Source organism: Neoarius graeffei, chromosome 16 (genome assembly GCF_027579695.1).
Source record: "Neoarius graeffei isolate fNeoGra1 chromosome 16, fNeoGra1.pri, whole genome shotgun sequence".
Classification (NCBI taxonomy): domain Eukaryota; kingdom Metazoa; phylum Chordata; class Actinopteri; order Siluriformes; family Ariidae; genus Neoarius; species Neoarius graeffei.
The window spans coordinates 44067773-44086215 of NC_083584.1; the positions used below are offsets into that span (position 1 = coordinate 44067773).

An 18443-nucleotide genomic window follows, 5' to 3' on the forward strand; every position below is an offset into this window, starting at 1 on the left:
CTGGGGAGTACTTGGGGGTGTCATGTGCCTTGCTGAAGGGCAATTCAGCCATTCCTGCTGGTCCAGGGACTCAAACTGGCAACCTTTCAGTCCCAAAACTGCTTCTCTGACCATTAGGCCATGGCATCCCCCTGCACATATAAAAACCTACGTCTCAAAGATGGTGTCCTCACCTTGCTTGCATGCTGGCTCCTCCCTGATGTTGCTTTTTTTGTCTAGGAGGCTGTCGCCTTCTGGATATCTGTTTTATGCTGTTTCTTTGGTTCAAGTTGTTTAATAAATGACTTCTTTTAACGCTGTAAAATGGTATGTACCGTATCCCATCTTTGTCATGGCCTTACAAGCCAGGTTGTGACAAGTCAGAGTTATTTTTATTTACTTTAACTAAAATAAATGCTATGCTAACATTAGCTAAATTAGTGAGCTGCCTAACATCAAGTACTAATGTTTTGTAAGCACACTGGCGGAAAAAACCACTACCATATGATTCTACCACATGATTCCCATCGGTTTTCTACCTTTCTCATTCTTCCCCTTTGTTTCCATTTTGTCTTCCCATTTCACCATTGCCTTTTCTTTCTCTCTCCTTTCATTTTTAAATTCCACACTGCACCAGTAATGAACACATTCGAGCATTTGGCAGGACTCATTACAGCAAGTTTCTTTTCTTTTTTTCCATTTCCTTTAGGAAGCATGCATGAAAGCCTCTTGTATATACCCATCACATCACATCATATAAAGTAAGCTTTAAAATGTTTTACAACTGACAAACAGAGGATTCAAAGAGGATGTTATCAATACACCAATTACACCTGAGACGAGGTGAAAATGTGAATTTAACTGCATTTAATCCAAACCTTAATGGAATCTTAAATTTAGTAGCGTATCTTAGTTACCTTTAAGACCAGCCCTTAAATTTAGTAGTAAATTTAAGTATTTTACAGAACTTTTAAAATGCATTATATACTAGTAACTTTAAGACCTTTTATTGGCATTCTTAAAAGTAGTAGTAGTGACATTAAGTACGTTTAAATGTTAAATTTATTCATTTTAAGTGACATCTTAAACTTTCTTTTTAACAGCATTTCATTATCTTTTAGAAGTCATGGAAAGTCACTTCAAGTTATGCTATAAGAATTCTTCAAATTATAAGTAAATACACTGAAATTTAGCATTTCATAAACTTTTAGGATACTTTAAGAACATCTTCAAGCTGTTAATTAATCTAGTGTGAGATTTGTTTGTACAATAAAGTATTTGACCCATTTCCCCCGCATCCTTTCACATCTCTGAAGTTGAAAGCCAACTGAAAGATGATGGCTTTGAGTTCAGAAAGCATTAAGAGTTAATCACCATTCACAATAAAGTGACCAATAACACTAACGTTTATCAACATAAGTATTTTTTACTTATATGGAACTTATAGACACTTTTCTAATTTCTCTCCTTTAAATTTAATCTTGTCAAAATGTTATCACAAAATCTTGATAAAACAGCCAATGAAATAAACAGCTTTCTTCCCGAATAAAAATAGTATTTGCAGTCTTCATTTATTTAATTCATAGTTATTACTAGTTTATGTAGATTCATCTCAATCAGCGGAAGAGTCAAAATGTCTTGCTTTAGTCCTTCTGACTGGAGTTTTCCATATAGGCAGATAGCGCTAGTGAAAAGGAAGCAGATTATTGAAAACAAAGACAACATACTTATAAATGTTAGCTTTTATTTTTGTACAAGTGTCTACTCTTTTTAGATAGTAAAATGTCACAAATTATAACAAAAACTTATTTCATTGACAGAATATACATAAGTAATCATCTTCAGACATCTCCGTGTGTCTTCGTCTCACCGGCCCTGAGGACATGTGGTGCGTGTGTGACCCGGCTGATGGCAAATTCCACAAGTCCTTGGCCTTTTAGGAGCAGGAGCTTTGCTTGAAGAGGCTTCTTTCTTCTTACTAGCAGCCCCTTTACTGATGTTTCCGCTTATATTCCCAAGAGCAGCTGGGGGAGAAACAGGAAAATGATAAGTACAAATTATTCTGATAATGAAGTCTAATTTTAGCAGCTAAATTACCGGCTACTTCTGTGGTATTTATTATTTTTCCTGTGTGACACAATCATTTAATGCGAGAGCACCAATCTTTTAGCTTTCGTATGCAGTATTTGACATAACTGTAGTTTCTACTTCACAAAATCCATGCTTTGCTCCAGCCCACTTTAAAAAGTTAGTTAAAAATGAGCCTAGTGTATGCTAGAACAGCACAACAGCTCACAACTAAAACACTCACCATATCACTCATTCTTAAACATACAGTACCAGTGAGTCAGTGCGTCCGAACTTTTGACTGGTCCTGTACATAAAGAGAGCTCAGGCTTTCAGGGAAAAAAAAAAAATAATTTTTTTTAATTACTGACAATTGGCTTTACCGAGCCCACCATCACTTCTGCTCATCGATGATCTAAACTGCTTCAATTTTCCATTTACAAGTTGATTTAATTCGTTTATTTGATGTATCCTTCTTCAGCATTTACTTTGTGAACTGGTGAGAAAGCGTCTTATCAAATTGTGTAAAGGGGAAATTTGATTGCAAAACGAGCGTACGTTTTATTTTTATTAAACAGTTTCATCTCTGCCTTATCTGTCCTATCAAATAACGTATAGCAAGTATATTATGCAGATTAGAAGCTGATGAGTAAATACAATAAAAATCATGTTAATAATCAAAACTGTGCATGTGGAAAACTCATGCAATAATATAAGTAATGGGGTTTAGTGTCAACATGTAATTTGCAGACATGGATGTTTATCAGCGCATTAGTCCTTCAGCGGAGTAAGAGGCACATTTGCACCACATAAGATGCACCACAAAACTCGTATCTGGATCTGGAGTCTTGGGCGGGCAGGCAGGCTATTCAAAGATATTAATTGATTAATTAATTGGGCGGCATGGTGGTGTAGTGGTTATCACGGTCGCCTCACAGCAAGAAGGTTCCGGGTTCGAACCCAGCGGCCAGCGAGGGCCTTTCTGTGTGGAGTTTGCATGTTCTCCCCGTGTCTGTGTGGGTTTCCTCCGGGTGCTCCGGTTTCCCCCACAGTCCAAAGACGTGCAGTTAGGTTGACGTGGGGCGGCCTTAGGCTGAGGTGCCCTTGAGCAAGGTACCTGACCCCTGACTGCTCCCCGGGTGCTCTGGTGTGGCTGCCCACTGCTCTAAGTGTGTGTTCACTGCTTCAGATGGGTTAAATACAGAGGATGAATTTCACTGTGCTTGAAGTGTGCATGTGATGAATAAAGGTTTTTTAATTGTTGAAACACAAACAGTTTAGACCATCATTTCCTCTATTAAAACTGCAAGTTTTAATTTTGTGTTCACCTTATGTTATTTTTATGAATATTAAAAAGAAAACGTGCAGCCTGCTACATGATTTCATTTCACCTGCCCACTGTCTCAACACCTGCATAAATTAGGGCACATTTAATGTAAATGTGATGTACAGGGGGGCACCATATGCATGCGTTTCATCATCTGCGCTCAATTCTATACTGATGTTTTATGAATCAGCGCAGTCGTTCATACGTCCTTTTTTGCATACAATCAAATCTCATCTCATTATCTGTAGCCACTTTATCCTGTTCTACAGGGTCGCAGGCAAGCTGGAGCCTATCCCAGCTGACTACGGGCGAGAGGCGGGATGTCTCACAGTGGTAAACATGGCCTTGTCCCAACTTTTTTGAGATGTGGTGTTGTCATGAAATTTAAAATCCCATAATTTTTCTCTTTAAATGATACATTTTCTCAGTTTAAACATTTGATATGTCATCTATGTTCTATTCTGAATAAAATATGGAATTTTGAAACTTTTACATCATCGCATTCCGTTTTTATTTACAATTTGTACTTTGTCCCAACTTTTTTGGAATCGGGGTTGTACTAAACCCAAAATAATATGCATTGCTAAGTTGTGCTTAGAGATTTAGTGTATAGAGGAATAGTTATTTACCAGGAGCGACGTTCTCATCCACCCACTGAAAGAAGCCACACTGCTGATCCCGTGGTTTGCTACAGGTGAGGAACACTCTGCCCTTGTTCGGCCCGTCTTTCATGACGGTCCTCGTGACTGCAGGTATGTTACAGTTACACATGCTCTCTTCTCCACCACCCCCTGATCCTCTGCTGCCATGCCTCTGCTGAGGTGTATTTCCAAAGCCAAGGGAAGGTCTAGGAGGGTGAGAGCTAGGGCCCGGTTGTCCTGTTAACCCGATCCTCCCTGCTGACCCAAGCCGGTCGTTCGGCTGTTCGGCCCACAGGAAGAACTTACAGTTCCCGGTGTTGCACTTGTAGAACTGACGACCTTGGTTGGGACCCTCTTTACGCACTGTGAGGAGAAGCGCATCCTGGCCACAGTTACACACAATATTGTTCTGGATAGACTGTGATGGCTGTATGGACCATGTCAGTGTAGTGTTGGGTGGAGTGGGTCTGCTGCTGTCTGCTCTTGGTCTGGGAGGTGCTGGTCTGTTTTCAGACCTGGACTGAAGTGCTGGATTGGTTACTGGAGGATTCGATTGGCGTGAGGCTGATCTGTGATTAACCTGAGTGCTGGAATCTCCTCCTCCTCCTCCTCCTCCACGGAGATACTTCAAATTCAAAACCTCTCTCAGAGTCTCATCACAACCACCAATACACCCAACAAACTCAAGAGGCATCCCTGGAGGTAGGCTTCCCCTCTTGAACTTGAACTTCAGCCTGGAAACAAATTGAGAAAGATATAAGGCGTATTTGGTTTCGTTTTGACTCACATTATTTCAGCAAATGCTTTACAGTTACAGAAAAGGAACTTCAGTCCTATTTCTTACATGTTGACAGGATGTGGGTGACAAGTTGGACAGATGCTGTCATCCCTGCTGACCTCCAGTACCGTGTCTGGAAACCATACTGCTGCCTTACAGCTCGGGTAGCCCGTGCATGACAGAAACTTCCTACAAAAGTTAAGCAGTGTGACAACAAAGGAAATAACACAATGAGTAAAGACAGATATGCTGAGCTCATATGCAGTCAGACTTTAGCCTCACTTAATAAACATTATACCATTGTGCTGTTGAATTCTCAGAAGTTATTTATATTAATGCACTTGTTCTAATACGCTATCATTTCTATAGTTTAGTTTATTTAACAGGGGCCATGTACAGAACAAGTCCCATACCAGAGTTAGCTATACAGCTAATTTTCATCTGTGGTCCCTGGGCAGGGGGTTTAAAACAAACAAACAAACAAAACAAACAAACAAACAAACAAACAATATGGACAATACATACACTACTATTGCCATTACGACTAGATATACACTAAAAACAGCAACATCATACTAGGACAACACAACATCACAACATGTAACGATGGCACAAGGACAACAGGACACTACCATCAATACACAAATGACAACACATAAGGCAGCACACATCACAAAATAATAAATTAATGATCACATCTTTGATAAGCCTTCAGCCATATCTTCAAGGATTTTTTAAACTGGCTGAAACTTGTACAGTCTCTAATATGAGCTGGAATTGAGTTCCATTTTTCTACTGCACTGATAGAGAAAGCTGATCGGCCAAATGAAGTCTTCCTGAAACTCCCATAACAAATCACCTCTCACTGAAGACCTAGAGACCCTTAATTTCATCTCATCTCATTATTTCTAGCCGCTTTATCCTGTCCTACAGGGTCACAGGCAAGCTGGAGCCTATCCCAGCTGACTACGGGCGAAAGGCGGGGTACACCCTGGACAAGTCGCCAGGTCATCACAGGGCTGACACATAGACACAGACAACCATTCACACTCACATTCACACCTACGGTCAATTTAGAGTCACCAGTTAACCTAACCTGCATGTCTTTGGACTGTGGGGGAAACCGGAGCACCCGGAGGAAACCCACGCGGACACGGGGAGAACATGCAAACTCCGCACAGAAAGGCCCTCGCCGGCCACGGGGCTCGAACTCGGACCTTCTTGCTGTGAGGCGACAGCGCTAACCACTACACCACCGTGCCGCCCCGACCCTTAATTTATCTCTGCAAAGTGATATGTATTGCTTGAGAGGTGGCGGTGCAAAATCATGGATAAGTTTATCAGCACATATCAGCAAAACAGATAAAACTCTCAAAGGTTAGCAAGTTGTCTTTTGTTATGATGGCACAATGATGGTAATTTCTTGGTTTTTTATCAAGAACTTTTATAGCCTGTTTGTAGAGGGTGGCTAAAGGTTGTAAGATAGTCACCCCTACCTGGGACCAACTTGTAGAGCAATAAGATAGATGAGAAAAAAAATCATAGAATGTACAAACAGTTTAGCAGTAGGTAAGGGCAATTGGTGCCTGATATGCCTAAAATTAGCTAGACTAGCTCTGACACTTTTGGATATCTTTTTTATGTGCTTTTTAAAAGTTAAGTTAGAATCAATGATAACACCCAGATACTTGTAATTATCAACAGTATTTATCACCTCTCCCTTAACAAGGATACTGGGTTGTTGTTTTGGGTCATGCCTCTTGATGGAAAAATACATGGCTACTGTTTTGCTCACATTAAGAGTAAGACAGTTAACTGTCAGCCAATCAGACACTTTATTTAACACTGCAGTGAGTTGTGTTGCAGCTTGTTCACTCGTTCTGGCATGTAAATAACTGTGTCATCTGCATACATCTGAATGTAAACTTCTGGGCATATCAAAGGCAAGTCATTAATATATAGACTAAATAAAATCGGTCCTAAAATCGACCCCTGGGGGACTCTAATGGTGCTATTAGACAGGGGAGAGCATGTGTCCATAATTCTTGTACACTGCTTTCTTGAATCTAAGTAAGATTCCATCCATGTCAGAGTGTTAGAAGAAAGATTGAACTTTGAGAGTTTGTTTAATAGAACATTGTGATTAACCGTGTCAAACACCTTTTTAAAATCAAGGAAGACAGCACCAACAACACCTCCCCTGTCAAGTCTGGATTTAATTTGCTCAATAAAATAACAAAGTGCTGTTCTGTTGAATGATTCTTCCTAAATCCAAACTGCATGGGGTGTAGTGGAAAATTACCATCTAAATAGGCTATTAATTGGTCACACTATAGTAACAACTTAGTCACTGATACTTCTATGGAGCACATTCTATATTATCAAAGGCTAATAATAAACAGGGCGGCACGGTGGTGTAGTGGTTAGCACTGTTGTCTCACAGCAAGCTGGGCTCGAGCCCTGCAGTTGGCCTTTCTGTGTGGAGTTTGCGTGTTCTCCCCGTGTCTGTGTGGGTTTCCTCCGGGTGCTCCAGTTTCCCCCACAGTCCAAAGACATGCAGGTTAGGTTAACTGGTGACTCTAAACTGACCGTAGGTGTGAATGTGAGTGTGAATGGTTGAGGAGAAAACCTCTGTAATAATCCAGTAGAAGGCAACAGGAAACCACTACTGTAATGTTCCTAGAGACTTTGATGGCTGAAGCCGTCAGAGAAGCCACATCACTGTGGTGATATGCCAAAATGGCTGGAATAATAAACAGATAAACAAATGTGTTGTTATTTAATTAAATGTACAGTGGTGCTTGAACCATCACAACTGTAGAGGCCATGGAGAGAAAGATCAGTAGTTACTTGCGAAGATGGCTTGGCCTACCCCGAAGCCTGAGCAGTGCTGCCCTGTACGGCAGAAGTAACACCTTGCAGCTTCCGTTCAGTGGACTCACTGAAGAATTCATGGTGACCAGAACTCAGGAAGCCCTGCAGTACAGGGAATCCAGGGATGAGAAGGTGGCGGCGGCTGGCATCCAGGTGCGGACAGGCCGGAAATGGAGGGCTGACAAGGCTCTGGAAGTGGCAGAGTCGCGACTGAGGCAGAAGGTACTGGTCAGGTCCATAGCCTCAGGACGCGCAGGCATTGGCTATTTCCCATCAACCAGGGTGGACAAGGCCCAGGGAAAAGAGCGGCAACACCTCATTCAGGAGGAAGTGCGGGCAGGCGTGGAGGAGGAACGAGCCAGCAGGATGGCGGGAATGGGACAACAAGGAGCATGGACTAAATGGGAGAACGTTCTGCAACGGAAGATAACCTGGCCCAACATCTGGAGAGCAGACTCCCTTAACATCAGGTTCCTAGTCCAAGCTGTTTATGATGTCCTACCTAGTCCATCCAACCTTCATGTCTGGGGCAAAGCAGAGACACCATCCTGCCCCCAGTGTCCAGGACGGGGAGCCCTGGAACACCTCCTCAGCAGCTGCCCAAAAGCCCTTGGAGAGGGGCGTTATCGCTGGCGCCACGACCAAGTGCTGAAAGCGATTGCTGAGAGCATAGCCAAGGCCATTAACACCACCAAGGGCTACAGCAAGCCTAAGTCCATTAAGTTCCACAAAGCCGGAGAGAAGCCCACCATCCAAGCAGGGGCCAGGTCAGGTCTCCTTACCACTGCTGCGGACTGGCAGCTGGAAGTGGATCTGGGCAAACAGCTGAAGATCCCAGCTAGAATAACATCAACACGGCTCCGACCAGACATGATCATTGTTTCAGATGCCACCAAACAATTGATCATTCTGGAACTCACAGTTCCCTGGGAAGAACGCATGGAGGAGGCAAATGAGAGGAAGCGTGCCAAGTACCAGGAGCTGGTGGAGGAGTGCAGGAGCCAAGGCTGGAAGACCTACTGCGAACCCCTGGAGGTTGGATGCCGAAGATTTGCAGGGCGGTCCCTCTGCAAAGTCCTCACCATGCTGGGCCTCACTGGTGAGGCAAAGAGGAAGGCCATCAGGTCTGCAACTGAAGCCGCAGAAAGAGCCACTAGATGGCTTTGGATCAAGAGGGCTGATCTGTGGACGAATGCTGCTGGGATACAGGCCGGAGTCTGATCACCTCCGGTCGGGTCGCCTGGGCGAGGGTGTCTGATGTTGAAAGACCCGAAACACCCAGTGACCCCAGGTTACATCACTGATGATGCGTCCCAGCGCATCAGTAAGATGTATCTTTCACCTGAAAGTTTGTGAACCCTTCAGAATTTTCTATATTTCTGCATAAATATGACCTAAAACATCATCAGATTTTCACACAAGTCCTAAAAGTAGATAAAGAGAACCCAGTTAAACAAATGAGATAAAAAATATTATACTTGGTAATTTATTTATTGAGGAAAATGATCCAACATTACATATCTATGAGTGGCAAAAGTATGTGAACCTTCGCTTTCAGTATCTGGTGTGACCCCCTTGTGCAGCAATAACTGCAGCTAAACGTTTCTGGTAACTGTTGATCAGTCCTGCACACCGGCTTGGAGGAATTTTAGCCCATTCCTCCGTACAGAACAGCTTCAACCCTGGGATGTTGGTGGGTTTCCTCACATGAACTGCTTGCTTCAGGGCCTTCCCACAACATTTCGATTGGATTAAGGTCAGAACTTTGACTTGGCCATTCCAAAACATTAACTTTATTCTTCTTTAACCATTCTTTGGTAGAATGACTTGTGTGCTTAGGGTCGTTGTCTTGCTGCATGACCCACCTTCCCTTGAGATTCAGTTCATGGACAGATGTCCTGACATTTTCCTTTAGAATTCGCTGGTATAATTCAGAATTCATTGTTCCATCAATGACGGCAAGCCATCCTGGCCCAGATGCAGCAAAACAGGCCCAAACCGTGATACTACCACTACCATGTTTCACAGATGGGATAAGGTTCTTATGCTGGAATGCAGTGTTTTCCTTTCTTCAAACATAACGCTTCTCGTTTAAACCAAAAAGTTCTATTTTGGTCTCATCCATCCACAAAACATTTTTCCAGTAGCCTTCTGGCTTGTCCACGTGATCTTTAGCAAACTGCAGATGAGCAGCAATGTTCTTTTTGGAGAGCAGTGGCTTTCTCCTTGCAACCCTGCCATGCACACCATTATTGTTCAGTGTTCTCCTGATGGTGGACTCATGAACATTAGCCAATGTGAGAGAGGCCTTCAGTTGCTTAGAAGTTACCCTGGAGTCCTTTGTGACGTCATTGACTATTACACGCCTTGCTCTTGGAGTGATCTTTGTTGGTTGACCACTCCTGGGGAGGGTAACAATGGTCTTGAATTTCCTCCATTTGTACACAATCTGTCTGACTGTGGATTGGTGGAGTCCAAACTCTTTAGAGATGGTTTTGTAACCTTTTCCAGCCTGAGGAGCATCAACAATGCTTTTTCTGAGGTCCTCAGAAATCTCCTTTGTTTGTGCCATGATACACTTCCACAAACACGTGTTGTGAAGATCAGACTTTGATAGATCCCTGTTCTTTAAATAAAACGGTGCCCACTCACACCTGATTGTCATCCCATTGATTGAAAACACCTGACTCTAATTTCACCTTCAAATTAACTGCGAATCCTAGAGGTTTACATACTTTTGCCACTCACAGATATGTAATACTGGATCATTTTCCTCAATAAATAAATGACCACGTATAATATTTTTGTCTCATTTGTTTAACTGGGTTCTCTTTATCTACTTTTAGGACTTGTGTAAAAATCTAATGATGTTTTAGGTCATATTTATGCAGAAATATAGAAAATTCTAAAGGGTTCACAAACTTTCAAGCACCACTGTATAATCATTGATATGGGGAAGTTTTCAGGAAGCAGAAATTTATTTAACATTTCTGGAAGGTGATGATGTGTGTATCAATACTTTTTCTGCCACATGAGAATCTTCAGAACAAGGGGACTGAATTTTGCTGTTTCTCAGTAATGACCAGCTGCATTTGTCAACAGAGAGAGAGAGACGGGGGGGAGGAGGCGCGTCAGTGATAACAGGACCTACACTGTCTTGCAGATGTTCTGCAAAATTACATATAACTAAGTTTTTAAATAGCATGAAGTGTTGCTCATGAATAAATTTAAAATTGCATTCATTGCCGCATTGCTGTGGAATAAAACACTTATGGGACAACAGTCCACTTCAGGGTGAAACACAATATCCCACTGTAGATATTGTCCTATAGCAGCACTCCTCGTGTTTTATTAATTACTTAAGGCTGTATAACGGCTTACCCTGTGCCTTCCTTCTTCTTCTTTAAAACCATGTCTCGGCTGCACTGCGGACACTTCCGCACCGGTAATGGCATCTCTAACTCCTGTTCTTCTTGCTCTGTATATTCTTGGGCTTGGCCTAAATAATTGGACAGAGCCTCATCCAACCTGAAAAGGAGAGGAGGGGGGAGAAGGAAACAAACAAACAAACAAACAAACAAACAAACAAACAAACAAACAAACAAACAAACAAACAAACAAACCCCTGTTTAGTTAAATACTCCATTTTGTATAAAGCATGACCAACAGTTTATTCAAAGCATTCCTGAAAACGTAGGGTTTATTCGTGATAAAAACAGGGTTCTTGGTTCTCATGATGAATAAAATCCAGACCTATTCAACATCATTTGTGGGTTTTTTATTGCGTCTTTATACTCATGTTGAAGAATGCCAAGCACCCGCAAAGTATGTACATGCCACATTGAGTGACAGCAACAAAACTCACTGAAAGCAGAATTAACCTACTGTGAAAGTTATTATAACTTGCATCTATATGCCAGTAAAAATATACATCATTTATCAACATAACCTGAAAAGGCCAAAATCTGGTTTTAATTAGTTGAATTAAGTGAAATGAAAAGAAAATGTTCTGATATAAAACAGAGGGGAAAAGACTGGAACTCTACACTGTACTCAGGTGATCATGGACACCAAGATCAATATACAAGGAAGCTGCTATATTTATTTGTTGTAAGTGTCTCAGGGACTGTCAGCCAAAACTCTCTTTGCCCTCACACACACCAACCTAGAAGCAACTTACACGCCGGCTTTCCCGTCCTCCTTTTAGACAGCAGCATTACTTTAGGTTCTAGTTTTTAGTTATAACACTTTAAAGGGCTGATGACACGAACATGACTCTATGCAATTTCTTAAATAAACTATACAACATGGCAAACATGTTAGATTTCTGTTATAATTACGTGAAAAGAAGCTGTTGTTACGCGAATATCCAACTTTTAATTGCACAGCGCAAGAAAACTGGGTCCGTGGCTCGCGGCCATGTTGTGACGTCGGCGGGAGAACACGCTGCGGTTCACTGGCTGTTCTACTCATAGACATCCTATGGTTCTACTCAATGGAAATGGTGCATGAAAACGCCGGTGAACTCTCTAGTGCTAGCTCTTCCTCTTCTGGGAGTCTAGAATTGTGTTGATCTTTTCCGAATAGAATCTATGATAGCCTACCCTCTTTACCCTTTGCCTCTCATTGCTAGGCGGCAGTTACATGAAAGCCGCAAGCTTTCACAAGCAAATACATGACTGATATCACGCCGACTTTATGATTACATTTATGATTATCATGTAGAATCTATAGCTCTACGTACCTTTATCTTATGTCGTTTCACAACACATGTTCTGACAGGAGGACTGTCTTTGGATCCGGCATAGCTACTAGTAGACCCCCTCCGGAATACTGGCAGTGTTGCCAGATTGGGATTTTGATACTGCTGACGTTTTCCAGCCCAAAATATGTTCAAAACCCACCAAAATGCACTTGAAACTGCTGAACTGGGCGGGAAAAATCCCAATCTGGCAACACTGTGTAGGCACTGCTGATGGTAGTAACACACATTTGTGCTGAACTGAACACCCAAGAGATTTTTTTAAGCTGGGAAGGGTGTCAAAACAATCCAAATCGAAGTGTTCAGAGCACAGGACGGATGTTGGTGAGGGCTCCCAATTGTCACGAGTGCGCCTGACTTGCTTCACCCACTTCGCATGCAGCTCAGGATCTCTGGGAAACTTGAATAAACTTACCCCATCCTTGTAGGTTTTGGAGCAAAAGCCGGCAACACAACGCGAAGGCATAATAACTAATTATATATATATATATATATATATATATATATATATATATATATATATATATATATATATATATATAAAAAATACTAATAATGACAAACTGAACACCTGTCGCATCAACAATAAACTGGTAAGTTAGGAGGAAGATTCTTTCGCTGACGTCATATAGCTCCTCCTCCTCTTTCGTCTCCTGGGTGCTGCAGCCCCGTCAAATTTGCCCAAATAGCCGCGTTTTTTATCATAACTTGTAAAATAGGCGCCTTCGTGAATTAATATATGGATCATCGGGAATGACTTTTTATGTTATAAAACATCGCCAAAGATGTCAAAAACGTGTCATCAGCACTTTAATAACAGGATACTTTTTTCAAAATGTTTCCTGAATTCTTACTCTTCCAGGTCTGGAAATGACTGCTTTTACATTTCTGTACTTTTCCACACTTCCCAGGAAGAACCCTGAAATACTATGAAGAACAGTATGAACGTACTTCTTTGCCTTCCTGACAGATTCGATGAAAACGGTCTTGTATTTTGCCACATGATGTCTGAGGACAGATGCCTTGTCCTTCCGCCCTTCAGACACGAGTTTCAGGTCTGCCTCGAGCTCTGCCCTCAGGTCCGGCTTTGACATTTCATAGCCCATGGAATTGTACCCTGAAACCCAGTTACACCCGATTAACAATAATACAGCCAACACATTCACCGTTTTTAAATACAAAATAACATGATTTCTGAAAAATAAGAAAAAACAAACAATGGATTTACACATACTGGAGTCATATGACAACAAACATTTCAACTGTGTGTGTTTATATGACAACATAAAAATTTCAAGTCTATGTGTTTCGTCAATAACCTCAGAGCTCACATATCAGAGGATCACAGCTGATCTTGTAAAGAAAGAACAGCGTCTATATATTTATTCTGTCCACATTCACTGGATATGAGCAATCACACGCTCTGATTGGCTACTCTACTACTAGGATATCAGCTCGTATACCGTGAGTAGAGAAAACAAAATGGTGGATCGTGTTGCTGAACCAACTGAGGACAAAATAAAAATTCTACTCGAAAACAAAACCCCCAAAAATACAAAAGCAACAAAATATGTAAGAAAAGTATTTGATTGTAAGAACGTATCCTTTTTAATTTTTCAAGAATTATTATTATAGTAGCAATTTGTGAAAAATGCTATCATTTCGCCAGTTTGTTTACATTCTAAGCGGAAATTATTTTGTTGGACGTTTTGTATAAAGCTTTTATTTATTGAATTTGCAAAAAATAAAAATGCTCCGTTTCTCAAAACCCAGTGAATGTGGATAGAATAAAAATTATTCCACTCAATATATATATGGCTTATAGCCAACTCAGCCGACAAGGCACGTAGCACTATCAGCTCATGTACAACTCAATTTCATGGAATAATTGTTAAATATTCCTACAGTACCAGTCAAAAGTTTGTACACCCCTACTTTACTCATTCATAGGTTTCTAATGTATTGTGACTATTTTCTACATTGTAGAACAATACTGAAGACATCAAAACTATGAAATAACATACGAAACATATATGGAATTATATGGTCAACTAAAAAAAAAAAGTTTCATATTTTAGATGCTTCAGAGTAGCCAGTGTTTACCTTGATGATGCTTTACACATTATTGGCATTATCTTAACCAGCTTCATGAGGTAGTCACATGGAATGCTTTTTAATTAACAGGTGCCTTGTCAAAAGTTAATTAGTGCGATTTATGAGTAAATAATAAAAATACAGTAAATAGGCCTATTCCACAAGCTATTTACATAACAATCCATATTATGTCAAGAACCGCGAAACTAAGTAAAGAGAAACAACATCCATCATTACTTTAAGACATGAAGTGACTTTTAGTTCATAAAAATAAAGAAAAAACAGTGAATTAGAAGGAGTGTCCAAACCTTTGACTGGTACTGTATATATTTAAGCATGCACTGCAGTACAAACAGATGAGCAAAAATGTTTCTCCTCCAAGCTTACAGATTATACATAATACATATAGCTCTTTATTTGAGAGTTTTTATGGTCCTTTTTTTCTTTAAAACGCCTCTATATGAATCCACAGACGGAGATGGGGTTTTTCCCCCCTTTACCAATTCTAATGCTTGTTCAAATGGACAGATTAAAGGGGAACTGAAGTCATTTTTAAACTTGCTTTATTTCTTAATTAACGTGTTCCTCAATTACGTTTTCAGTTTTAGTAACCTTATATTGCGACTCGTACTGGCAACTAATTGCAATTAAATATTATACTTATCGGCCTATTCGGTGTTTAGCCATGTTGAATGTAGTTCGTTTGGTCCACGGCAGGCGTCACTTATCCGCGCGATCTTCACGAGACTTGTGCAAGACTTCGAAACATAAAGTGTCAGCCAGGTGTCAGTGCCGCCATTTTGAAAACTGTTTTCCAAACGAAATATTGCACAAAAACGAGTTTAAATGACGATTACTGCCTACTTTTTTCAAACTTTCCTGATTGCTATCAAAACAAACAAAACTTCTGGCTTGATTACATCAGCATTCGAAAGAGGGCGCGCGCGTCTTTTTTTGCAGTTGCGCTCAAAGAAATCAAATTAAAAGTTTCAAATTTGATTTAATAAAAGGCAGCGGCAAAGAAGAAAGTATTCAGCCTTGATTTAAAAAAAATTGAAAGATCCAGGTATTTATTAATGTGGGAAATACACTCAGTATAATATGGCTTTATCACAAAAACACACACACATATAAAGTGGTGCTTGAAAGTTTGTGAACCCTTTAGAATTTTCTATATTTCTGCATAAATATGACCTAAAACATTATCAGATTTTCACACAAGTCCTAAAAGTAGATAAAGAGAACCCAGTTAAACAAATGAGACAAAAATATTATACTTGGTCATTTATTTATTGAGGAAAATGATCCAATATTACATATCTGTGAGTGGCAAAAGTATGTGAATCTTTGCTTTTAGTATCTGGTGTGACCCCCTTGTGCAGCAATAACTGCAACTAAACGTTTCCGGTAACTGTTGATCTGTCCTGCACACCGGCTTGGAGGAATTTTAGCCCGTTCCTCCGTACAGAACAACTTCAACTCTGGGATGTTGGTGGGTTTCCTCACATGAACTGCTTGCTTCAGGGCCTTCCCACAACATTTCGATTGGATTAAGGTCTAGGAATTAGACTTGGCCATTCCAAAACATTAACTTTATTCTTCTTTAACAAAGAAGAATAAAAAAGAAGAATTACCAAATTCTTCTTTGGTAGACTGACTTGTGTGCTTAGGGTCGTTGTCTTGCTGCATGACCCACTTTCTCTTGAGATTCAGTTCATGGACAGATGTCCTGACATTTTCCTTTAGAATTAGCTGGTATAATTCAGAATTCATTGTTCCATCAATGATGGCAAGCCGTCCTGGCCCAGATGCAGCAAAACAGGCCCAAACCATGACACTACCACCACCATGTTTCACAGATGGGATAAGATTCTTATTCTGGAATGCAGTGTTTTCCTTTCTCCAAACATAATGCTTCTCATTTAAACCAAAAAGTTCTAGTTTGGTCTCATCCGTTCACAAAACATTTTTCCAACAGCCTTCTGGCTTGTCCACGTGATCTTTAGCAAACTGCAGACAAGCAGCAATGTTCTTTTTGGAGAGCAGTGGCTTTCTCCTTGCAACCCTGCCATGCACACCATTGTTGTTCAGTGTTCTCCTGATGGTGGACTCATGAACATTAACATTAGCCAATGTGAGAGAGGCCTTCAGTTGCTTAGAAGTTACCCTGGGGTCCTTTGTGACCTCGCTGACTATTACACGCCTTGCTCTTGGAGTGATCTTTGTTGGTCGACCACTCCTGGGGAGGGTAACAATGGTCTTGAATTTCCTCCATTTGTACACAATCTGTCTGACTGTGGATTGGTGGAGTCCAAACTCTTTAGAGATGGTTTTGTAACCTTTTCCGGCCTGATGAGCATCAACAACGCTTTTTCTGAGGTCCTCAGAAATCTACTTTGTTCGTGCCATGATACACTTCCACAAGCGTGTGTTGTGAAGATCAGACTTTGATAGATCCCTGTTCTTTAAATAAAACAGGGTGCCCACTCACACCTGATTGTCATCCCATTGATTGAAAACACCTGACTCTAATTTCACCTTCAAATTAACTGCTAATCCTAGAGGTTCACATACTTTTGCCACTCACAGATATGTAATATTGGATCATTTTCCTCAGTAAATAAATGACCAAGTATAATATTTTTGTCTCATTTGTTTAACTGGGTTCTCTTTATCTACTTTTAGGACTTGTGTGAAAATCTGATGATGTTTTAGGTCATATTTATGCAGAAATATAGAAAATTCTAAAGGGTTCACAAACTTTCAAGCACCACTGTATATTATTTTGAAAACCCACCAGCCAACTAATCTGGCACGTTTTAATTGTGTGACAGTAACGACGTAAACACCAGTGCAACGGTCTAGTGTCAGAAAGCGTTTTTTTTTTTTTTTTCAAATTTTACCAATGAACTCACTATATAGTAATTCTTTATATAGGGAGTAGTGAACGAGTGAGTGATTTCGGACACAGGGAACATTGGCAGATGCTGGTCACTTTGATTTCTGCCGTACGTTTTACTTCCGTCCTACGATGTCTCGCACAGGTCTCAACAAATCTTGTTTACGGCCATTGCTTTGACATATGGACTGATATAGTCTCATCTCATTCATCTCATTATCTCTCGCCGCTTTATCCTGTTCTACTGGGTCGCAGGCAAGCTGGAGCCTATCCCAGCTGACTTGTCCCCTGGACAAGTCACCAGGTCATCACAGGGCTGACACATAGACACAGACAACCATTCACACTCACACCTACGGTCAATTTAGAGTCACCAGTTAGCCTAACCTGCATGTCTTTGGACTGTGGGGGAAACCGGAGCACCCGGAGGAAACCCACGCGGACACGGGGAGAACATGCAAACTCCACACAGAAAGGCCCTCGCCGGCCACGGGGCTCGAACCCGGACCTTCTTGCTGTGAGGCGACAGCGCTAACCACTACACCACCGTGCCGCCCGGACTGATATATTACATAGCATATTTCAAACACTCAGAACTTGCTATAGCAGTGACAAAATAACTATCGAAAATGCATTCCTATATTTAATAAAATGAGACAAATAGAATTTTGATAATAAAAAATTTGCCTTCAGTTCTCCTTTAATGAAAAATTTAGCATGCTGAATTCATGCTAAAATCTCGTCTTTATCAGACTGATTGAAATCTGGTAAAGGCTTTAACCTGACACTGTAGTAGGATATTCATTGATCATAATCAGTAAATTAAATAATGATCAGACTATTCATGATTTAAATACATTAAACAACTCCAGGTTTGAGTTTCTTCACCTTCAACAAGACCCATCCCAAGCTCTCCAGGAAGGAACCTCTGATCATCCGTCAGGCCCACGTACATGCGGCTCTTGATGGTCTCAATGTGTTCAGCGTGTGTTGCATCCGTGCCTACAAAACCAAACAACTCA

The 18443-nt window shown here is 40.9% G+C and overlaps 1 protein-coding gene across 1 annotated transcript in view; it reads right to left on the reverse strand.

Annotated features, from left to right (window-relative positions):
* Positions 1–1706: 1706 nt before the first annotated feature.
* The window catches only part of top3a (DNA topoisomerase III alpha), a 37398-nt gene continuing 20661 nt past the window's right edge, over positions 1707–18443 (reverse strand). The window contains exons 14-19 of the mRNA XM_060943029.1: positions 18310–18423; positions 13380–13545; positions 11048–11194; positions 4859–4981; positions 4003–4748; positions 1707–2003 (exon numbers count right to left, since the gene is read on the reverse strand). Coding sequence (XP_060799012.1) covers positions 1846–2003; positions 4003–4748; positions 4859–4981; positions 11048–11194; positions 13380–13545; positions 18310–18423 — 1454 coding nt within the window. The 3' untranslated portion in view covers positions 1707–1845. The remainder of the gene's footprint in view (positions 2004–4002; positions 4749–4858; positions 4982–11047; positions 11195–13379; positions 13546–18309; positions 18424–18443) is intronic.